At 40.7% G+C, this 17,124-nt stretch overlaps 2 protein-coding genes across 3 annotated transcripts; both read right to left on the reverse strand.

Annotated features, from left to right (window-relative positions):
• Positions 1-651: 651 nt before the first annotated feature.
• Positions 652-4,283, reverse strand: LOC133898781 (uncharacterized). The gene is made up of 2 exons (XM_062339511.1): positions 3,853-4,283; positions 652-1,829 (listed from the first exon to the last, which is right to left on the reverse strand). Exon 2 carries the CDS (start codon positions 1,774-1,776, stop codon positions 979-981), a length of 798 nt encoding a protein of 265 aa, XP_062195495.1. The 5' UTR covers positions 1,777-1,829; positions 3,853-4,283; the 3' UTR covers positions 652-978.
• A 334-nt stretch (positions 4,284-4,617) lies between these two features.
• LOC133898783 (thioredoxin-like protein CITRX, chloroplastic) lies at positions 4,618-6,435 on the reverse strand. Of its 2 annotated transcripts, none has more exons than XM_062339514.1 (4): positions 6,103-6,435; positions 5,880-6,002; positions 4,964-5,044; positions 4,618-4,821 (listed from the first exon to the last, which is right to left on the reverse strand). In XM_062339514.1, exons 1-4 carry the CDS (start codon positions 6,346-6,348, stop codon positions 4,813-4,815), a joined length of 459 nt encoding a protein of 152 aa, XP_062195498.1. In that variant the 5' UTR covers positions 6,349-6,435; the 3' UTR covers positions 4,618-4,812. The 2 variants fall into 2 exon arrangements, with proteins under 2 accessions (XP_062195498.1, XP_062195497.1); XM_062339513.1 differs by having other exon boundaries at positions 4,618-4,803; positions 6,103-6,432.
• Between the last annotated feature and the right edge of the window lie 10,689 nt (positions 6,436-17,124).

Here is a 17,124-nt window from a genome sequence, read left to right on the forward strand (position 1 = left end):
AGAAGGACACGGCAAAGTAAGAAAAAAATCATTGACTATAACCCATGGACAGCATGAATTATCAGCTAAATAAATTTACATTTTAGTTGAGTGGTGTGGGTTTGGGCCAACATCCTTACCACTTACAAATCACGCAACTGCCCCTTCAATTTGCCGCTGAATGTCCATCGCATCTCCTCAGCGCAGCTGTTCATTTTGAAACTAAAAGTTTTGAAATATGTTGGAACTTTGCTGAAACAACTTTGAAACCAGACTGCAACTTGCGGAACAAGATGGGACTACGCTGAAACTTATATGAAGTATTCGGGACAAGCTAAACTTTTCCGAGGAATGACATGCGACAGATGCTAGAAACCTGGACGTATAATTTACTCTTAAGGTCTCTCCTAAATCCTAATGCTCCACCTTAACTTATATCTTAGATATTAATTAGATGTCCATCTAAATAAAAAATCTGATATGACAAACAATTTAAAGAGAAAGAGCTTATTTTTTATGGAAGACAATAGCTCTTTGAGATAATTAATTGTTTTGTGAGACCTTAAGAAACTAAAAACATATATGTATGTATTGAAAGCTTATTTCTTAATATTAATATCTTACTCTCTCTTCTCTTAAACATCAGCTAAGACATAAAACGTTACAGGCGGCCTAATTAAACTTTTCTTTTTTTAGGTACTTTTTTGTTAAACTTTATTAAACTATTTAGCACAGACTCTAGCACCCGTGCATGTCTGTGTGTCTTTGGTCCTGACTCAAGTTCGTTTCATGAGTCAGGTCCTCGAATTGCAGACCGCAGGAATGCTTGCAGCTCAAAGCACAGCAGTTGTACAATTATGTGACTTCCCACCGAGACATCTCAGAGTTGTCTGGGAAGAGACCCAACACGTCCAACAAAGTTATCAGCTCTTACAGAATGAAAGGCTGTTAAAATGTTGTAGCTTTGGAAATCTCTAACCGACTAAAGTGCGCTGGGGATCAAGAAATCATCTCAACCTGGTGTGGGCGGCAGAGACTGTCGATGGCATGGATCAGTTTTCTCCGTGGACCTACAGCGACAAGGCCCATCTCTTTCAGCTGGTTCATTGTAAGGGAGACTAGCTGATACATCCCAAGCTTTTCACTGTCCAATATGTCGACAAACCATCCAAGACCACAATCGAAAAGCCAATTCCTCAGTCCGCCAAAACCAGCAACCCGTCTCTTAAGAAGCCGTGCTCTCATTATCTTATTCGCAACATGGGACGAAACAATTGGCATCCTTGGCTTATCCATGTTTCCAAAGGAACTTGTCACTTTCTCACTGCCTTGATGAAACAATCCTTGAACAGCAAGACCTGAACCCATAATCCATTCTGATTTTACAACAGCAGCAGTAGGACTGTGCGGTGATATCTCACTCTTCATCCTTGAAACATCTATATGGACTAAACTTTCAGAATGGTTTACTTGAGCTTTCTCGCTATTGACATCCTCTGGAGGGGGGTTCTGAGATGTATTGGCAGTCATCTGCTTTGGGTGCTTCTTTCTAGTAGCATCTGAGTCTCTTTTGCTCTTTGTTAAGCTAGACTGTTTAGAACTTAGTTTGGGCCTATCTTCTTGAGGGCTTGCAGCATCAGGTGATGGTGGAGGAATTAATACGGTGATACGCTGTTTCTTGACTATTACCCAGTCATCATCCTCATCAATGCTGTTCCTTGAACATAAAGGATCAGCGGAAACCTCTGTAGGTGGTTCCTCCTCATAAATACTGGACATGGCTAGTGAAGTGTTCATAAACTGTGTTTTATGCACACAATACAAAACCTCCTTAGTGTTTGGAAAAGTGCCTAATAAGATATCAAAATGAAACAATTGAACATATATATATTTAACAAAAAATACGTAATGGAACTTAACTAAACATGCACCAAAGTATGGAACAACATATTTAGAAGAGAAGGGAGGGCAGAGAGAAAGTAGGAGTATAACATTGTGGTTCAAGAAAGCAAGAGTGTATAAAATGTACTTAGGTGAATAGTAAGGATATCAGGAACCAACTATTACAGTTCCACTTTAGCAAACATATATCTTTATTGACTCCCATTTGTAGCATAATATTTCCAGTTTAGCCAACCTTCTCCACAATAACAAGTATGACAAATGAAGCTACAAAGCAGCAAACAAGCAATGGAGAATGAACCACTAGCCTACTACACATGGACAGCCCACAAACCAAAATGTGCCTAGTAAGCCACTTAAACCTGATAATATTATTATTAGTAAGCTTGCTTCTCTCCGTTTTCATCTCATATCATGACTTCCAAGAAAAAAAATCATATCTCAAAATTGAAAACAGATGATAACATGAGGATGTTGCCGCTTGTCATTGCAGTATCTGGTTAACTGAACATCCAAGGATCCATTTCCAAGATACATCTAAAACTTGAAAAACAAACTACATGAACCTAAGGCATCCAGGCCTCAACCAAATAAATTGAATAGGTTTCCAAGGCCCAACATTTGGACCATCTGCACCAATCTTTCTTGTTGTACCTACACACACATATACAATCGTATCCTAGTGAAAAAGCAAGGGGCGATTTACTAAGGTAAGCAGCAACCGAGTCTGAAGAAGAGTGACTAACAGCAATATATCCAAGAGGAGTCTTAAGATCCAAAGAAGTCAGCACATACAGATCCTGGAACCTGGGTGGGTGGTGGGATGGTGGCAGCTGCAGTGTTGCTGTGCAGTGGCTAGGAGATGGCCGATGATGAGGTGCAACAAAGAGAGCCAGGTTGGCATGATGGAGACAAGGGGTGAGGGGACACAAAGGTTGGGATGGGGGATGAGAGGGTGGCGCAGCACCATAAGGTAGAGGGAGGATGAGCAGCTGGGAATGCCAGAGAGCCTGCACTATGTTTACGCTACCGCATAACATGGGGGCAGTTAGAATTGGACTGGTGGTGGGCTGTTGAAAAAGGGTTTTCTTTGGCCAGTTTCCTTTGGTTTGCGAGCTCCACGAACCAAAAAAAGTTACAAAATTTCATGTACCGTATTGAATACCAGACTGAGATGATCGATTTGGTTTGGTTTTTTGGCTTGCCTCTGTTCAGCTCGGGATTACAAACCCCAAAATCCTGGGGCACAGATCTGGCTAACACATTTTAAAAAAAATACATAAATAATGTCAGCCCACTTCTACACTAGGGAGCCTATGCGTGAGGGCAGGGCGTAATGTTTAAGTATATTGTCCACATTTCTTCATCGGCTTAAGCTTTTGGGTGAACTGATTGGTCAATGAAACTAAATCAAGTTCTCAAAGCTCTCATCAGATCCCTGCATAGACTACATTTCTTTGTACCAAGACAAACTGGTATCCTAACTAATCGAGCAGCAACAAGCCGGGATCCAGTGAACACAATCGGCAGCAGCAGTACCAGGGAACGGAATCAATAACGCTCAAAAGATGAGCATCCATGCAAAGATGCGCAGTGAATACAGGGTATATAGCGCACCGCAAACGCAGCAGACGCGAGGGAAGAAAGAGATTGACATCCCAGATTCGATGATGCGCTCCGCCCGCCCCCCCCCCCCCCCCCCCAAAAAAAAAGGAGCAGCACAAGGCGAATTCAAGCAGCGCAACATCGTCGTTGGCAGGTTACTGAGGGCGAAAATCTGATTCCTTTTCCCCTCCATTTCTGGCACGGGCGCATGAAGGGACGGCGGCATCGGACGATCGGATCGTGGCCCAAAGAAGTACGCCTCTCCCTGTCTCGCTTCGCCTCGCTCGGATGGAAGCCAGCAGATACGACAGAAAACAGAAAGAGAGGGGAAGGAAGGGAGGGATGGAGAGAGGGATAAAAGCATACCTCAAGGGCGGCGAGGTGAACGGCGGCGGCGGAGGAGGAGAGACAGGCACAGCGCTCGGCAGAACCGTTTTGGAAGACTAGAAAGGCTGTTCGGACGTGACGGGGCCTTAACGCTGCAACTTGAGCAGCATCCTTCATCGAATGGGCTGGGCTGGGCTGGGCTGTTCCCTGGCGCACTCGGTAGCCGATCTCATTAATCTCGGAGCAGCGTGCATCGTGTGTCTGATTTTTTTACACACCGATGCAACACCTGCTAAAGACCGAAAATATGAATATTGATAAAATCATCATAGACATCTTGCTGTTGATAAGTACGTCACCAACCAAAAAAAAATCCATCTTAGTGAGACACATAAGAAGAAAATCTAAAATTTAATCCCTAATGACAAAAGATATAACCACCTTCACTAACCATTCAAACCAGGCTTGATTCTGTTGTGTGCCTGATTCAAACTCTGGCCCTGACCATTTGTTTAGTTCGAGGAATCGAATTGACAGCGTGACCACTTTTTTAGTTTGAGGAATCGAATTGACTGGTATATCGCCGCCTTATTCGTAGTAACCAAACACCTTATTTGTCCTCATGGATTCACTCTAGCCCTTCAGATGGATTAATTTGAGCCCAAACATGTCACTTGAAGGACAGCGACAACAAAAGTGACTTGGGCTTGAGTCTCAAGTACCAATCCCTATGCTACACGCTAACATGCTGCACCTGCAGATTTTGCACACTGGAAACCCTACCACTGGAGCAATACAAAAGCCGAATCCAGCACAGAAGACTAACTTCATTCCAAAGAAAGAAAGAAAAAACTCAGCTGGTACAGACAACAATCATAACTCGTTATCAATGATGTTTCTGATCATAGTAATAGGAATTAGCCCCTCCGTGCGTATGGCGTCTTTGCTCTGATCTGGACTGAAGAAATACAGTGTCGGAAGTCCTCTTACCTGTATGTTTCAGCAATGCTAAAGAATTACCAATGATGTTTCTGATCATAGCAAAGGAATTAGCCCCTCCGTGCTTATTTAGAAGATGAAGCAAAAAAGGAGAAACCTAAAGAAAACTGCGATCAATACTTTGTTGGCTCAAAAGCGTGCCAGGATTTACCTGCATGTCTCTTGCAAATTCATATTCATCATCTGTGTCCACCTTCACAAATAGGGCGTTGTCTTCGTATTCAACTGCAAGCTGCAACAATATATAGCAAGAAATGCTTAAAGATACTGCGAGATGTATCAAGAAAGGCAGAACAATTAGTCTATCTTCTCCCAAATATGCTTTCATCTCAATATGTTTATTTCCCTGGCCTTTCTAATCATACATTTCTCCACTGAAGGGCTCCACGGATGCTTTTTATCCTAACCGCCTTCAGATATGATGTCAGGCCATCTTTCCCATGATACTTATCCCAATGTGAACAAATGTTCACCAAACTCAGAGCACAGGGAAGTGCTAGCAGCTCAAGTTTCAGGATATCAACAATAACTGAACAAAGTCCCAGACAATTGACAATGCTTTAATAGAAGCTAGACATCCTAAATTGGTATATGCAATATTGTTCAAAGGAATCACTAATTGCCAGTATACCAATATTTTGTAGGGAAGCAAGTCTTTCATTATTTCAAAAATAATTTGTTTTCAGTTCATTTCAGATGAGATTTTAAACTGTCCAAATTCTTATCAATAAAGTCTTGTGCAGTAACAGACTATACAAACTATCAAATGATGTCCAGTCTGGTACTGGTTACACTAAATTGTCCAATGGAGGTTTTGAAAAATATTCAGAAGCTTTGCACATTGCCTAAACGAGTTGAGAAAACAGAGTAGCGCAACACATTCCTTTCCATTTCATCTCATCGCCATCTCGGATGGCGCCACCAATGGGCATACCTAGTTTATACCACCGGTCTCAAGATTAAGAGCCAAGAAACCTACAGGCAGGAGTTGTGTTGCCCAAAATAATCGAAATCACACAGCAACGACAGAACCTAAGGATGCCAAACTGGCAGGGGGCGTGGCGTACCATCTCGATGTCCTGAGCCATTTGAACGCAGGGCCCGCACCACGTCGCGTAGAAGTCGACGATGAGTGGCACCTTCCTCTCCCCCCTCACCAGCTCCTCCACCTCCTTGGCCGTCACCTTCTTCTGCAACCCACGAACAGAGAAAAGCCCCACTCAGACACACCAAACCGGAGAGAGCATGGAGCGCGCAAGGTTTCTGATCGAGCTCGGCGGCACATCGTACCACGAGGTAGTCCGGCGCGATGTACTTTCCGGATCCCGGGACGTAGGTCTCCGCGGCGGCGTTCCGTCGAACGGTAGGCGCGCGGCGGTTGCTGACGCTGGCGCCGACCATGCTGCACCCGCGAGGGCCGTCCTTGCGCGCAGGGGAGGGCGGGACGGTGACGAGGCCGTGCCGCGGGAGCGGGGCGGGTACTCGGTGAAGGGGGCCAGCGGCGGAGGCCGGCAGGAGGGAGGCGACCGCGGCCATGGCGAGAATGGAGAGGCGCGGGGGGAGGGAGACAAATCCTATCCTGTCTGCGCGTGTAACGGAGCGGGGTTTTAGGGCCTGGTTCACTAACGAATAAATTAGTTCAACATCTCAGACAAAGTTTAAATTAACCAATAATAGATGGCAGAGATGACCAAAGCCACTTGGCTGGCTCGGCACGGAGCTAGCTCAACACAATCTGACTGCAGCACGATTCGATAGGTTCAACTACTATAGCGAACCGTATCGTGCCAGCTTGCATGACGCGTCCTCGGCTCACATCATATCTTTTATCGCGCTGTGCCAAGTCAGTTTAGGAACGATTATGGCACGATGGCACAGTCGGCACGATGGGTTCGGTAGGCACGGTGGCAGGTCGGTGGTACGGCGACGCACGGCTGAGCTGGCGGGCACGATGGAGGTATGTTTAGTTCGGTAGCACTTTAAAAATATAAAAAAATCAAAAATAATAGTTACAAAATTAAAAAAATTAAAAATATATAGAAAATAAATAAAAAAGAGCTTTACTGATTTATTGCCTCGTTAAAAACCTTTCTACTAGAAGAAAAAAGAGTACAACCTATAGCTATGCTCCGAAAATTACATGATTTCGTTAGAAACTCTAGAACTTTGCTTGTAATATTTAATATGCTTCCTTAAGTGTTCCGTTCCATTTGGAGATCTGGTACCTAATTCATAGCTGCATATATTACACTTAGCAAATATTACATGTTCCCCGATAATTTCTCTAAATACCTTTTCAAAATGTTGCCACACCCATGACCATGCACACGAGTTCTCGGCGTCATCCATGAATGAAAATATGGAATTGATCTCTTGAAGTAGGCAAATGGTTATTAGCTACCAAGTAGAAAAAGAGAGATGAGTGGTCGATGGGATCATAAGGAGCTTGAGATGGTATTTATAGGTCAAGATGAGAGATATGTGGCGGATCGTTTTCGAAAAAAATAAAGAAAAATCATTAATAAAATAAAAAACTTAGAAATAACAGGGACACATAATTAATTAAAAAATGAGCTTTATTGATAGATTGTCTCGTTAAAAACCTTTCTAACAAAGGAAAAAAGAGTACAACCTAGCTCAGAAAATTAAAAATTACACGTTATCATCAACATCTAGATATAAATTTTGGAATGAATCTTCAAGCCCAGTGTTCTCTGCATTGTGTTGCATTCGTGCTTTAGCTTATTCATAATTTTTTACTATGGCGAGTATTTCAACCATCTCACTTGACAGATTTGTTCTTCTCTCTTCGATTATCCTTCCAGTAAGATTGAAGGCAGCCTCAGAAGAAATTGTAGATACGAGAACCGTTAATAAATCTCATGCTAACAGTGAAAGCACTAGATAATTCGTCTTGTGCTCATACCACCATTGCAGTATGTTGAAGTTTTCTTGTTCATGGCTGATAACGTCGCTGTCGATGAAGTTAGTTAGCTCCCCTCCGGATGTTGGAATTCCGGCGCTCGTAGATGATCATGATAAAGAGCCTAAACTTCTTGATGAATAACCTACACCAAATATTTTCCCCCACGTTATCGCCTTCTTACTTGTTGTGGATGTTAGTGGAGGTCGTTGCAGACGAACTCCGCCATACTTTGTTTAATATTTACTATAAATTTTGAATAACTTACAACGAATATTAGTGTAAAAATTAGAATAATTGTGACCAAGAGCATCACCTAGAATTGCGATAACCCTAAAAAAGCTGCAATTTTAGCTCTAGGATCTAAAAATAAAGGCAAAGTCGTATAACACCTAGCATACCTGATAGTTACCCCATCTTCCTTTTTGTAGAACCTTTAAAAGTCTTGCCAAATTTCGGAAGTACTCGCTCTTGATCTTTTAGAGCCAATGCTTGCTAATGTGTGCGCACTTGTAGAGCCTGATGATGGAGGTGCTGCTGCATGTGAACTAACCGGAGGTTAACCTTCGGGTCCTTCACTTGCAGCACTGCTATTGAAGGGGCCGTAGTCCCCTGTGAGTCCTTGAAGAAAAAAAATCATGATCGATGAAAATATTATCATGATCATCAGCGTCCATGATTAATGTCGAATAGCACTAAAAAAATTCAAATATTCGGAGTTAGGAATAATCAATAATAAAACAAGATAGAACAATGATGTAAACATTCACCAAGATTTCTTCAAGACAGCAGGATGACAGTTTTGAATTTTCTCGGACTTTTGGCAACAATTCAAACTAATTTTGTCAAATTATTGCAAATTCTAAAGAACTTTGAGACAAGAGTGAGAGGATGAAACAAGAGAGATAATGTTGTAGCTGGTGTGGAATGGAAGGACAGGGTGTTCCTCTATTTATAGGTGAAAAATGATAATTTTTGCAAATTTTTTTGAATTTTTTGGAGCCTAAACAGTAACAAAACGGCTAGAAAATTCAAAAATAATGGGTTAACAGGTTAAACGGGTTGTGCCCGGCTCGTTTAACCCGTTAACCCGGGTGTTCCCCCGTGTGCCCTCTCGTGCCGCTCGTGCCTAGCTGGGCCGGCCGCACGCGCAACGGCTCCCAGCTGGCCGAGCCTGACCGAACTGGGCGGTGCATGTGCTGGCCCATCTCAGCCGGGCCGTGCAGTGTCGGCACACTCAGCCCAGGCATGGCCCGTGGCCTCGTGCTGTGCCTGGGTCATAACTACAGTGTTGGGCCATGGACCGGTCCAGTAAACACGACCCATTTGAACGTCTTTAATAGATGGAATCAAAAGCAGATTTGTACCAAGTATTTGTGCAGCTTGTGTGGCTACACAAGGCCCCAAAATTCTTAGCCCCCAATCCCCCATTTCCGGTCCATCCATGATTTTTTATTTATATATTTTATTGTTTTATTATTTGTAAAATTATACCATTGTTTCAATAAATTGTAAGAATATGCTACAATCGCTCGTTCATCAGATGAGATCCAAGTCTCGCTTAGCAACATATTTTAATTGGTTTGATCAAAAAGTCTAAGCAATATTTAATTAAAATTCTCCAATGAAACTTACTTTTATAACTTCTAACAATTTTTAATGTCTCAAATAAATTCCAAAAAATCAGAAAAATTACTAACATTCTTCTCATGTGATATAATAATTTATAAAAATATTTACAACCTTAGGTTATTTTGTGAAAAAATGAGTTCTTTTATAATGCTCTATTTGTATGCATCTTTATCATTTCATGTGATATTCTTTTATGAACTTACCCTAGGTTATTTGGTCATCATAAAAAAGATCATCACTACTTTGATCTCACCTAGTGAAAAAAAGAACAAGGGCATGTGTCACGTCACAAATTCTTAACCACATAATTAAGCATAATCATGCTTCTTAGGTATTATATTTAATTTTGCGTAATTGTAATTGAGAATACTAATGCACTTCGTTAAAAATCAATTGGATGAGGGAAGAAAATTCGGGAGAGAAAAGAGTTGAATTCGCAGTCAAAACAGACTCCTTTCTCTAACACGTATGCTCCTCACCTCACCCACTCCCTCTCTCAAGTGGGCAGCACCCCACCTGCCCTCTCTCTCCTCCATCACTCTCACGTGCTCTCTCTCCACCCGTGCAACAGCTGGGAGCTCTCCCTTTCCCTCTCTCTCAAGCTTCCTCTCCTTCTCCCTCAAATCCGCCTCCTAGGAGAAGATTCGAGGTGAGTATGTGGTATTCACACAATCCTTAGCTCATAAGCTTCCTATCCCTCAAATTTGTTTACTCTTTCTCGAAATATTCGAACCGGATTTGATGTCTTTTGGTGTTCTTGGTTGATGCACGAGGAACACCAGAGTTCTTCGATTTCCGTCCGTTTCCTCCATTCCCCGGCAGTCACCCAACTCCACAAGCATCTTGGGTAAGTCTCTTAGGCTCCCCATAACATGAATTCGTGATTTGGGTGGTCGATTTTGAATTGGAGCAAAGTTCATGAGTTTTGAAGTTTTGAACCAAAATAAGGATTTAGATAAGATTTGAGTTGGGAATCGAGTTGCTAGGTTGATGAGTGAATTCTAGACTCCATAAACCATCTCAAACATGTTCCCCTTTGGATTGGAGAGGATTGCAAATCGATTTGGCAAAGTTTTCGCTCAAAATGGAGCTTTTCTGGAAAGTACGGAACTTCCGCAAAAATGCGGAACTTCCGTAGTTACTGTTCATCAGGTGATGTGAGGCTTGTAAAATTCATAATAAATTCTCTTTACAACACTGTTTGCCACCGAACTCTTTGTAAACTCTTTGCAACACTGTTTTCCTTCTATCATCCAAACTCTTTGCAACACTATTTGCCACCGAAGATTCAGGCATGACAACAACCTGACTTGTTGATTTTAACACATCGCTCTACTCCGGCCATCACATTTAATTATTGTGAATCCTCTCTTCTAGAAATTTCTATTATATTACACTAGCACTTTGTGGAGTTTACACACATCTTGTTTTAAGTTGCAAATAAGTGCTTTATACACGTTTTAGCTAGACAACACTAAGCTGTTGAACGAAAATGTATACGACAAAGTTATGGAACAAGTGAAATATCTTTATTCAAGCAATCAACTGACTTGTTGAAACACAACATTATCTTCATGTGAACTGTCCCATTAAGATGCTCTCTTCACACTATGTCAAGACCGGTTTAAGTGACAAACCAATCTTATCTATATGCTGAGCCTAGGAATCAATCCCAACATATAGTGACTTTTTTAATAATAATCATTATAATATGCATACCTTAATCAAATATATCATCTTACAAAAGTGACATTTGAGAGCCAAGATCCAAACAAAAAATTATAACGTAGCTACGTGTACTCTAATCCTTCACGACATTTCCACAGGCACAATCGACATAGAATGCATCTTAGAATGATGCATCCTTAGCAAACTCCTTGATACCTTCTTCATCTAAGTGTTTGGTGATAACAAGAGTGAGCACTTGTCGTACTCGGTAAGTTATGAAGGAAATAATATGTATAAACAATGATATGATAATATGACTCTTTTGCATAAACAATATTTAAGTAGAAGTATTTGAAAAGTAATAGTAATTAAGTAAATAATTGTAAATAACCAACCACTTCAAGATTCCAACCATCTTGACTTAACCAATTTTTCAACACCTCAACTAAGGTTCCCATCACCAAGGTTGAACAACTATCAAGACCACCTCAACCACAATTCCCACCACTGTAGTTGACAACACTTTAACTATGGTTCCCACCACCACAATTGACCTAGTCAACCAACACATAAAGTTCTAATTATTGTAGTTTTTTTATGCCACTCATAACCGTGAGTATGACTGATTAACCAGTTTTACACTCTGTAGAGGTCGTACACTTTACCCATAAGACGTTTCATCCTGTTTTTGTTGAGCATCCATTGACCGATGGAAACTCTTACACACTTCCGATGTGTGTGCTAGGAATCCACTGCAAAGTTTCTACAATGCCCCTCTCAGCACGTGGACACCCACTAAGGTTTCATCACCACATGAATACACCTCAACAACAGAAGCCTTCGCTTGCGCCAATAGAACATCCTGGAATTACACTCTTCCATTCTACCCAACCGGATGGTTTACACAATGTTGGGAGTATACAAATTACTTGGCTATGCCTACTTCATATCAGGCTTGTGGTTGCACGGTTTACAGGGAAAGATCACTTCATGAACCATTTTTTAAGTTTGAGCAAGACTACCACATCTCAACTATACAACCTATACCAGTCTTATCATACCACATCCTCAAATCCATATACCATGTTGCTACAAAAATTATACCATCATCTTTTATCATTGTTGCATAGGGTCATTATCAAGCTTTGTAGAGCAACTATCATGATCACCATCCCAAAGCAAGGCTAAGCATCAACTATTCTTCCATAACCAAAACCATGGCGACAAGGATGATAAGGGAAAACTAGGGTAAAGTCTAACTCTTGGGATTCCTGACAAAATTATTAGCATGCATGTTTGTAAAATAAAACATTTTTAAAATTGAGACAAATATGTTCAAGAACACAACTTACCTTTATTGTACTCAGTTGAGTCTTCAAAGTCCTGATCATTTAGTCCTACTAGCTCCTTCAGAACGTTGGCATCTACTCGTAAACATACATGAAAAGGCAACACATAAACACCAAGATCTAAAATACCAAATAACACACAACAAACATCATCACACACAAGATCACACCTTTCTGAACAATCCGGCGAAAGAACATATCAAATCAGAACTATAGCTAACAAGTTATGGCTTCCGAAAGAGTAAAACACGACAAAAAGTGAAATTATGAAACTAGAATTTTTTTTTAGAATTTTTAGAGGTATCCATGATTTTCTAGGATTTTCTAGCATTTATTTGAATTATAAAACTATTAAATAGAATTAAATAAATCTATAAAAACATCATTAAAATTATTTTCCTATTTATTACTAATTTTCTAAATTATTTTATACTAAAAAACTATTTATTGCACAATATATAACATATATGACATCAACAGAGAAATAAATCAATTAAAAAGGGAAAAAAATCGTTGACTGGGCTGCTGACTCAGCTTCTAGCATGATGTGACACGTCAGATAGATGCGCCTACATGGTGGCCATGTGGGCGTGCTGACTTGGGTTAAGTAATGTTAACTGGGTTCAAACTAAATGGTACGAGATGATCTAATCTTAGCTGTTCAATGAAGATTGGATGGCTGATGGAGCTTGAATCCTCTTCTCCGAGAGAACAGTAGTGGGAACGGCAGCCACGGCGGTGCACCACTGGCGTTTGGTCTAAATAGCACCACAATGCCCTAACATCGACGATGAGAGGCATAACATGTCCACATGCTTGTGGGGAACTCACCTAGACACACGTTGGAGCTCGGGGAGGTCTCTAACTAGGTCGGCGATGGCACACGGTGGCGATGCTCCTTGGTTGGCATCGTGGATGGTGCTCCGGTATCAATTGGTGGTTGAGATTGCCACGGAAAGCTTCCTCGTGCTCATGTGATGTTGATGAACCCCTCGGCGACGATGATTGAGCTTCATTGACCGAGATTGAGGACGACAGCGTTCTTCACTAGTGTCGGCGATGACAACGCAATGCGGCAACCCTAGAGCTCTAAACCGGCTGCTAGTTTTGGGATGCTCTAGAGGAGGGGTCTCGGTTGCTTTTTATACCCGGGAGAGATAGAGCTCATGAGGGACTCTGACTTGATTTGAACGAGCGGACTTGGCATTTCAATTCGATCCCGTTAGAGATAAGGTGATCCTTGTCCGTGATCTTTGCGTCCTCTTCTGTTAGCGAGCTTCTAGATGGCATTCTGGGTCGTGTGCGCGTCTGATTCGTCCAGCTTCCCATGGCTGGCAGAGTTCCTCGGTGGCGTAGCTCGACAGCGAGAGAGAGAGAGAGAGAGGGAGAATGAGGCTAGAGGAGGAGGACAGTCTGGTGGGCCGGTCGGCTGACACGGTGGGCTGTGGCCCAGAGAGAAAAGAGAGAGGGAAGAGAAGGGTGGCGGCCAGGCCGGAAAAGAAAAGAGAGAGGGAAGGGAGTTGGGTTTCGACCTGATTAACTTGAAATGCTTTTCTTTTTTCCTTTTCCTCCATTTCCTATATTTCTCTGGTGTATATACATGTATATATATACTTATACATTATATACATATTTATATTAGCTCACATAATCTATCAAAACAATCGGTCAAACAAACAAACAAACAATATATATATATATATATATATATATATATATATATATATATATATTCTTTTATAAGAAAACTATCCCTCGATGTATATATGTGTTTATACATATAAAATATATACTCACATACATGTGTGTGTGTGTACACATACATACACTTAGGGTTTTTATTTGGTTTTGCAAAACTTTTTATTTTTGTTTTATAATTTTTTTTTATTTTCTTTGGTTTTAGAAACTGGGCTGTTACACACTAGAATTATAACATGTGTGATAATTCTAGCATTAGCACTTTGTGGAGTTTTGACACTTTGTCAAAATATGATTTACACACATCGTAGCTAGAGAATACTAGCTGTAGAACGAAAATGCACACGGAAAAGTTTAGGATGTGAGAGATTTTGATTCTAGATAGAGAATACTAGTAGAATCAATTTACTATGCCATCTTCAAAAGCCTCTGAAGTATTGGATACATTATCAGAGTGTATATAAACCCCTTGCTTCTATCATCTAAACTCTCTGCAGCACAGTTTGCCTTAGAAGAGCTGACAATGACACCATCTAATTTAATGGTTTTAACATCTGGCTATATCCCAGCCACCACATTTTCTTCATAAAGATGCATGCGAGCCAGGTTTGAGCCCTGGACTGATTAAGCGCATGAAGAAAAGATAATAGGGGTAACATGATCATAATATTTACCTAATTATGGAACCTTGGTCTTTGCGGTGGACTCCAAAACAGCACTCTTTACCGACTCGAGGGCAGTGGCGAAGCTAGGGTCAGAGTGATGGTGGTGCCATGGTGTCGTTTGCCTAGTGCCTTCAAACTAAATACAAGGTGAAATGAGTTAGTTAATGCAAATTTTTCGTTTACCGTGGTGCACGTGCACCAGGGTAACATAACGTAGCTTCGCCCCTGCTCGAGGTGGCATTGTTATGGAACCCTAATGGGAAGAGGAGAACAGCTTTAAAAGCAAGCTTATCTTCTTCCCATCCTTACCTAAATGAGGGTTAATCTTCCCTCTTAGGGTAGTGTTCCTTGTGTGGGCGAAGTACCAAATATGCCCCTAGGCAAAATATCAAATATGCCCCAGTATATGGGGCATACCAAATAAAGATAAGAATTCAAAAGGCTCCTTCCCCTACATCTATGTATCCATGTGTTCTTGTGCTATATCACAGCATGAGCGGTTGAAAACTATTTCTTAACACTATTATGTGTCTATGACACTTGTGTGTTTCCTTCCATTTATGTTCCTTACCACATATCCGACACTGCAGTTAAAAATAGGGTGCCTTAAAAGTGTCCTCTTTCGCTGGCAAATGTAGCTCCCAAGGGATAGTGTTTGATGTGGATTTTGGTAGTAATTTCATTGAAGGAGTGTGAATTTCGTATATAGTGGTTCCGATGTTCCTGAGAAATCAAGTGGTTAGTCATTGATATAGTTTAAGTTGAGTTAAATTTGGTTTGCATGAGCATGTCTATATATTACAATGCATAATTATGATTATGACTAATCGAAGATGGAGAAAAATAGAGTTAGAGAAACTTCTGTGCTTGTCTTATGATGTGTAGGTGATGATGCAACTTGACAATCAATAACGGGATGATCGGGGCTAAACGGGGTGCTTGGTGCCGGACGATCAAAGTGACTAGACAGAGTTAAGGGTGATTCTAGATGTACACATGAAGAGCAAGCAAAGTTTGAGAAGGTGGATGAAGATGGTGTGTTAAGAAAGTCAAGTGAAAGGGATGCTGGTGCACGTGACAAGACGACCCGGGGGATCATGAGCGGGAGAGATTTACCGGTGGTCGAGATCGCAAGATAGAATAAACGTATCATCATCAGAAAGGTTACTTGGTATGCAAACAATCTAGATTACTTGAGATGTAAGAAATCTAGATTATTTGGGAGACAAACAATGTAAGAAACTTGGATGCAAGGTCCTAAGGTCTATAAACATGAGCGGAGGGCTGTGAGAGCCTCCTTGAGCTATCCATTTGAGAGTTGAGTTCTAGTATCTTAGAAGATAAACAGAAGAATATTTAGCCTATAGCTTAAGTGAGAGCTATGTATCAAAAATCACTTTATAATCAGTCAAAAATAGGGTGTTCCTTTGCAAGTAATGAATATTGCGTTGCATCTTATTCGTGTGTTTATCTCCTTCTAGTTTTCCTCTCTTAGCTCCCTTATATGATTGTAAGTCCTTTTGTTTTTGTGTGATTTTTGTTTTTATTGGAGTGCTGAACTTTTCCATCGTGTTAAATTTATTCTTCTTGTTGTTAGAGGGATAAAAATCATCTATAAGTTAGTCATGAATCATTCCTTACCTCTAGATTCATCAACTTAGAGAAATTCTTCACCCGGTGCCTAATTCTTTGAATTTGAGTATTTCCTCATCAAGCTACAAGTTTTTGTGAGCTATGACACTTGTAATGGTTTTATATAAAATCTATGGTTCAGATTCATTCATTGAGCTATAATCAAAACAATCTTTGTGGAGATTTCTGGTGTGATTTATTCTTGTTTATCTCAGTTTCTTGCTTTCGTTTTAATTGGAGGTATGTTGGATAAAATATTAGAACATATCTATTCACCCTCCTCTAGTCTTATTTCTCAATCCTTCAGTTCCATTCATGAATTTAATATGTTGTAATGTTTCAAGTTCATCAAAAAATCATGCATACAATACAAATAAGCTAACATGCAAAAATCCAACGTTATATTCATCCTAGATGTCAAGAAAACCAAATAATGAATCAGTATATTCTGCATAATTCATCTTGTGCTAATAGTATCGGTTGTGCTTCTAAATGTCGATTCCAAATATGAATTTTAAATTGATGTTTTGCAGGTTTACTTAATTTCATATGTACTACCCCCGATCCAAAATATAATGAGAACGCCTACATACGTACATGATTATGAATTTTGTTGAAACATTGCAAGATGTTAGATTAATCATATTTTGCTAATGGGAAAGCCGGAACCCCCTGGGCACCAGCCAATTTCCCTTATTGATCTGTTCGAGTTTTTACTTCACACTATTTTAATTACACGTTGCAA

The sequence above is a fragment of the Phragmites australis genome, chromosome 18, assembly GCF_958298935.1.
Source record: "Phragmites australis chromosome 18, lpPhrAust1.1, whole genome shotgun sequence".
Taxonomy (NCBI): domain Eukaryota; kingdom Viridiplantae; phylum Streptophyta; class Magnoliopsida; order Poales; family Poaceae; genus Phragmites; species Phragmites australis.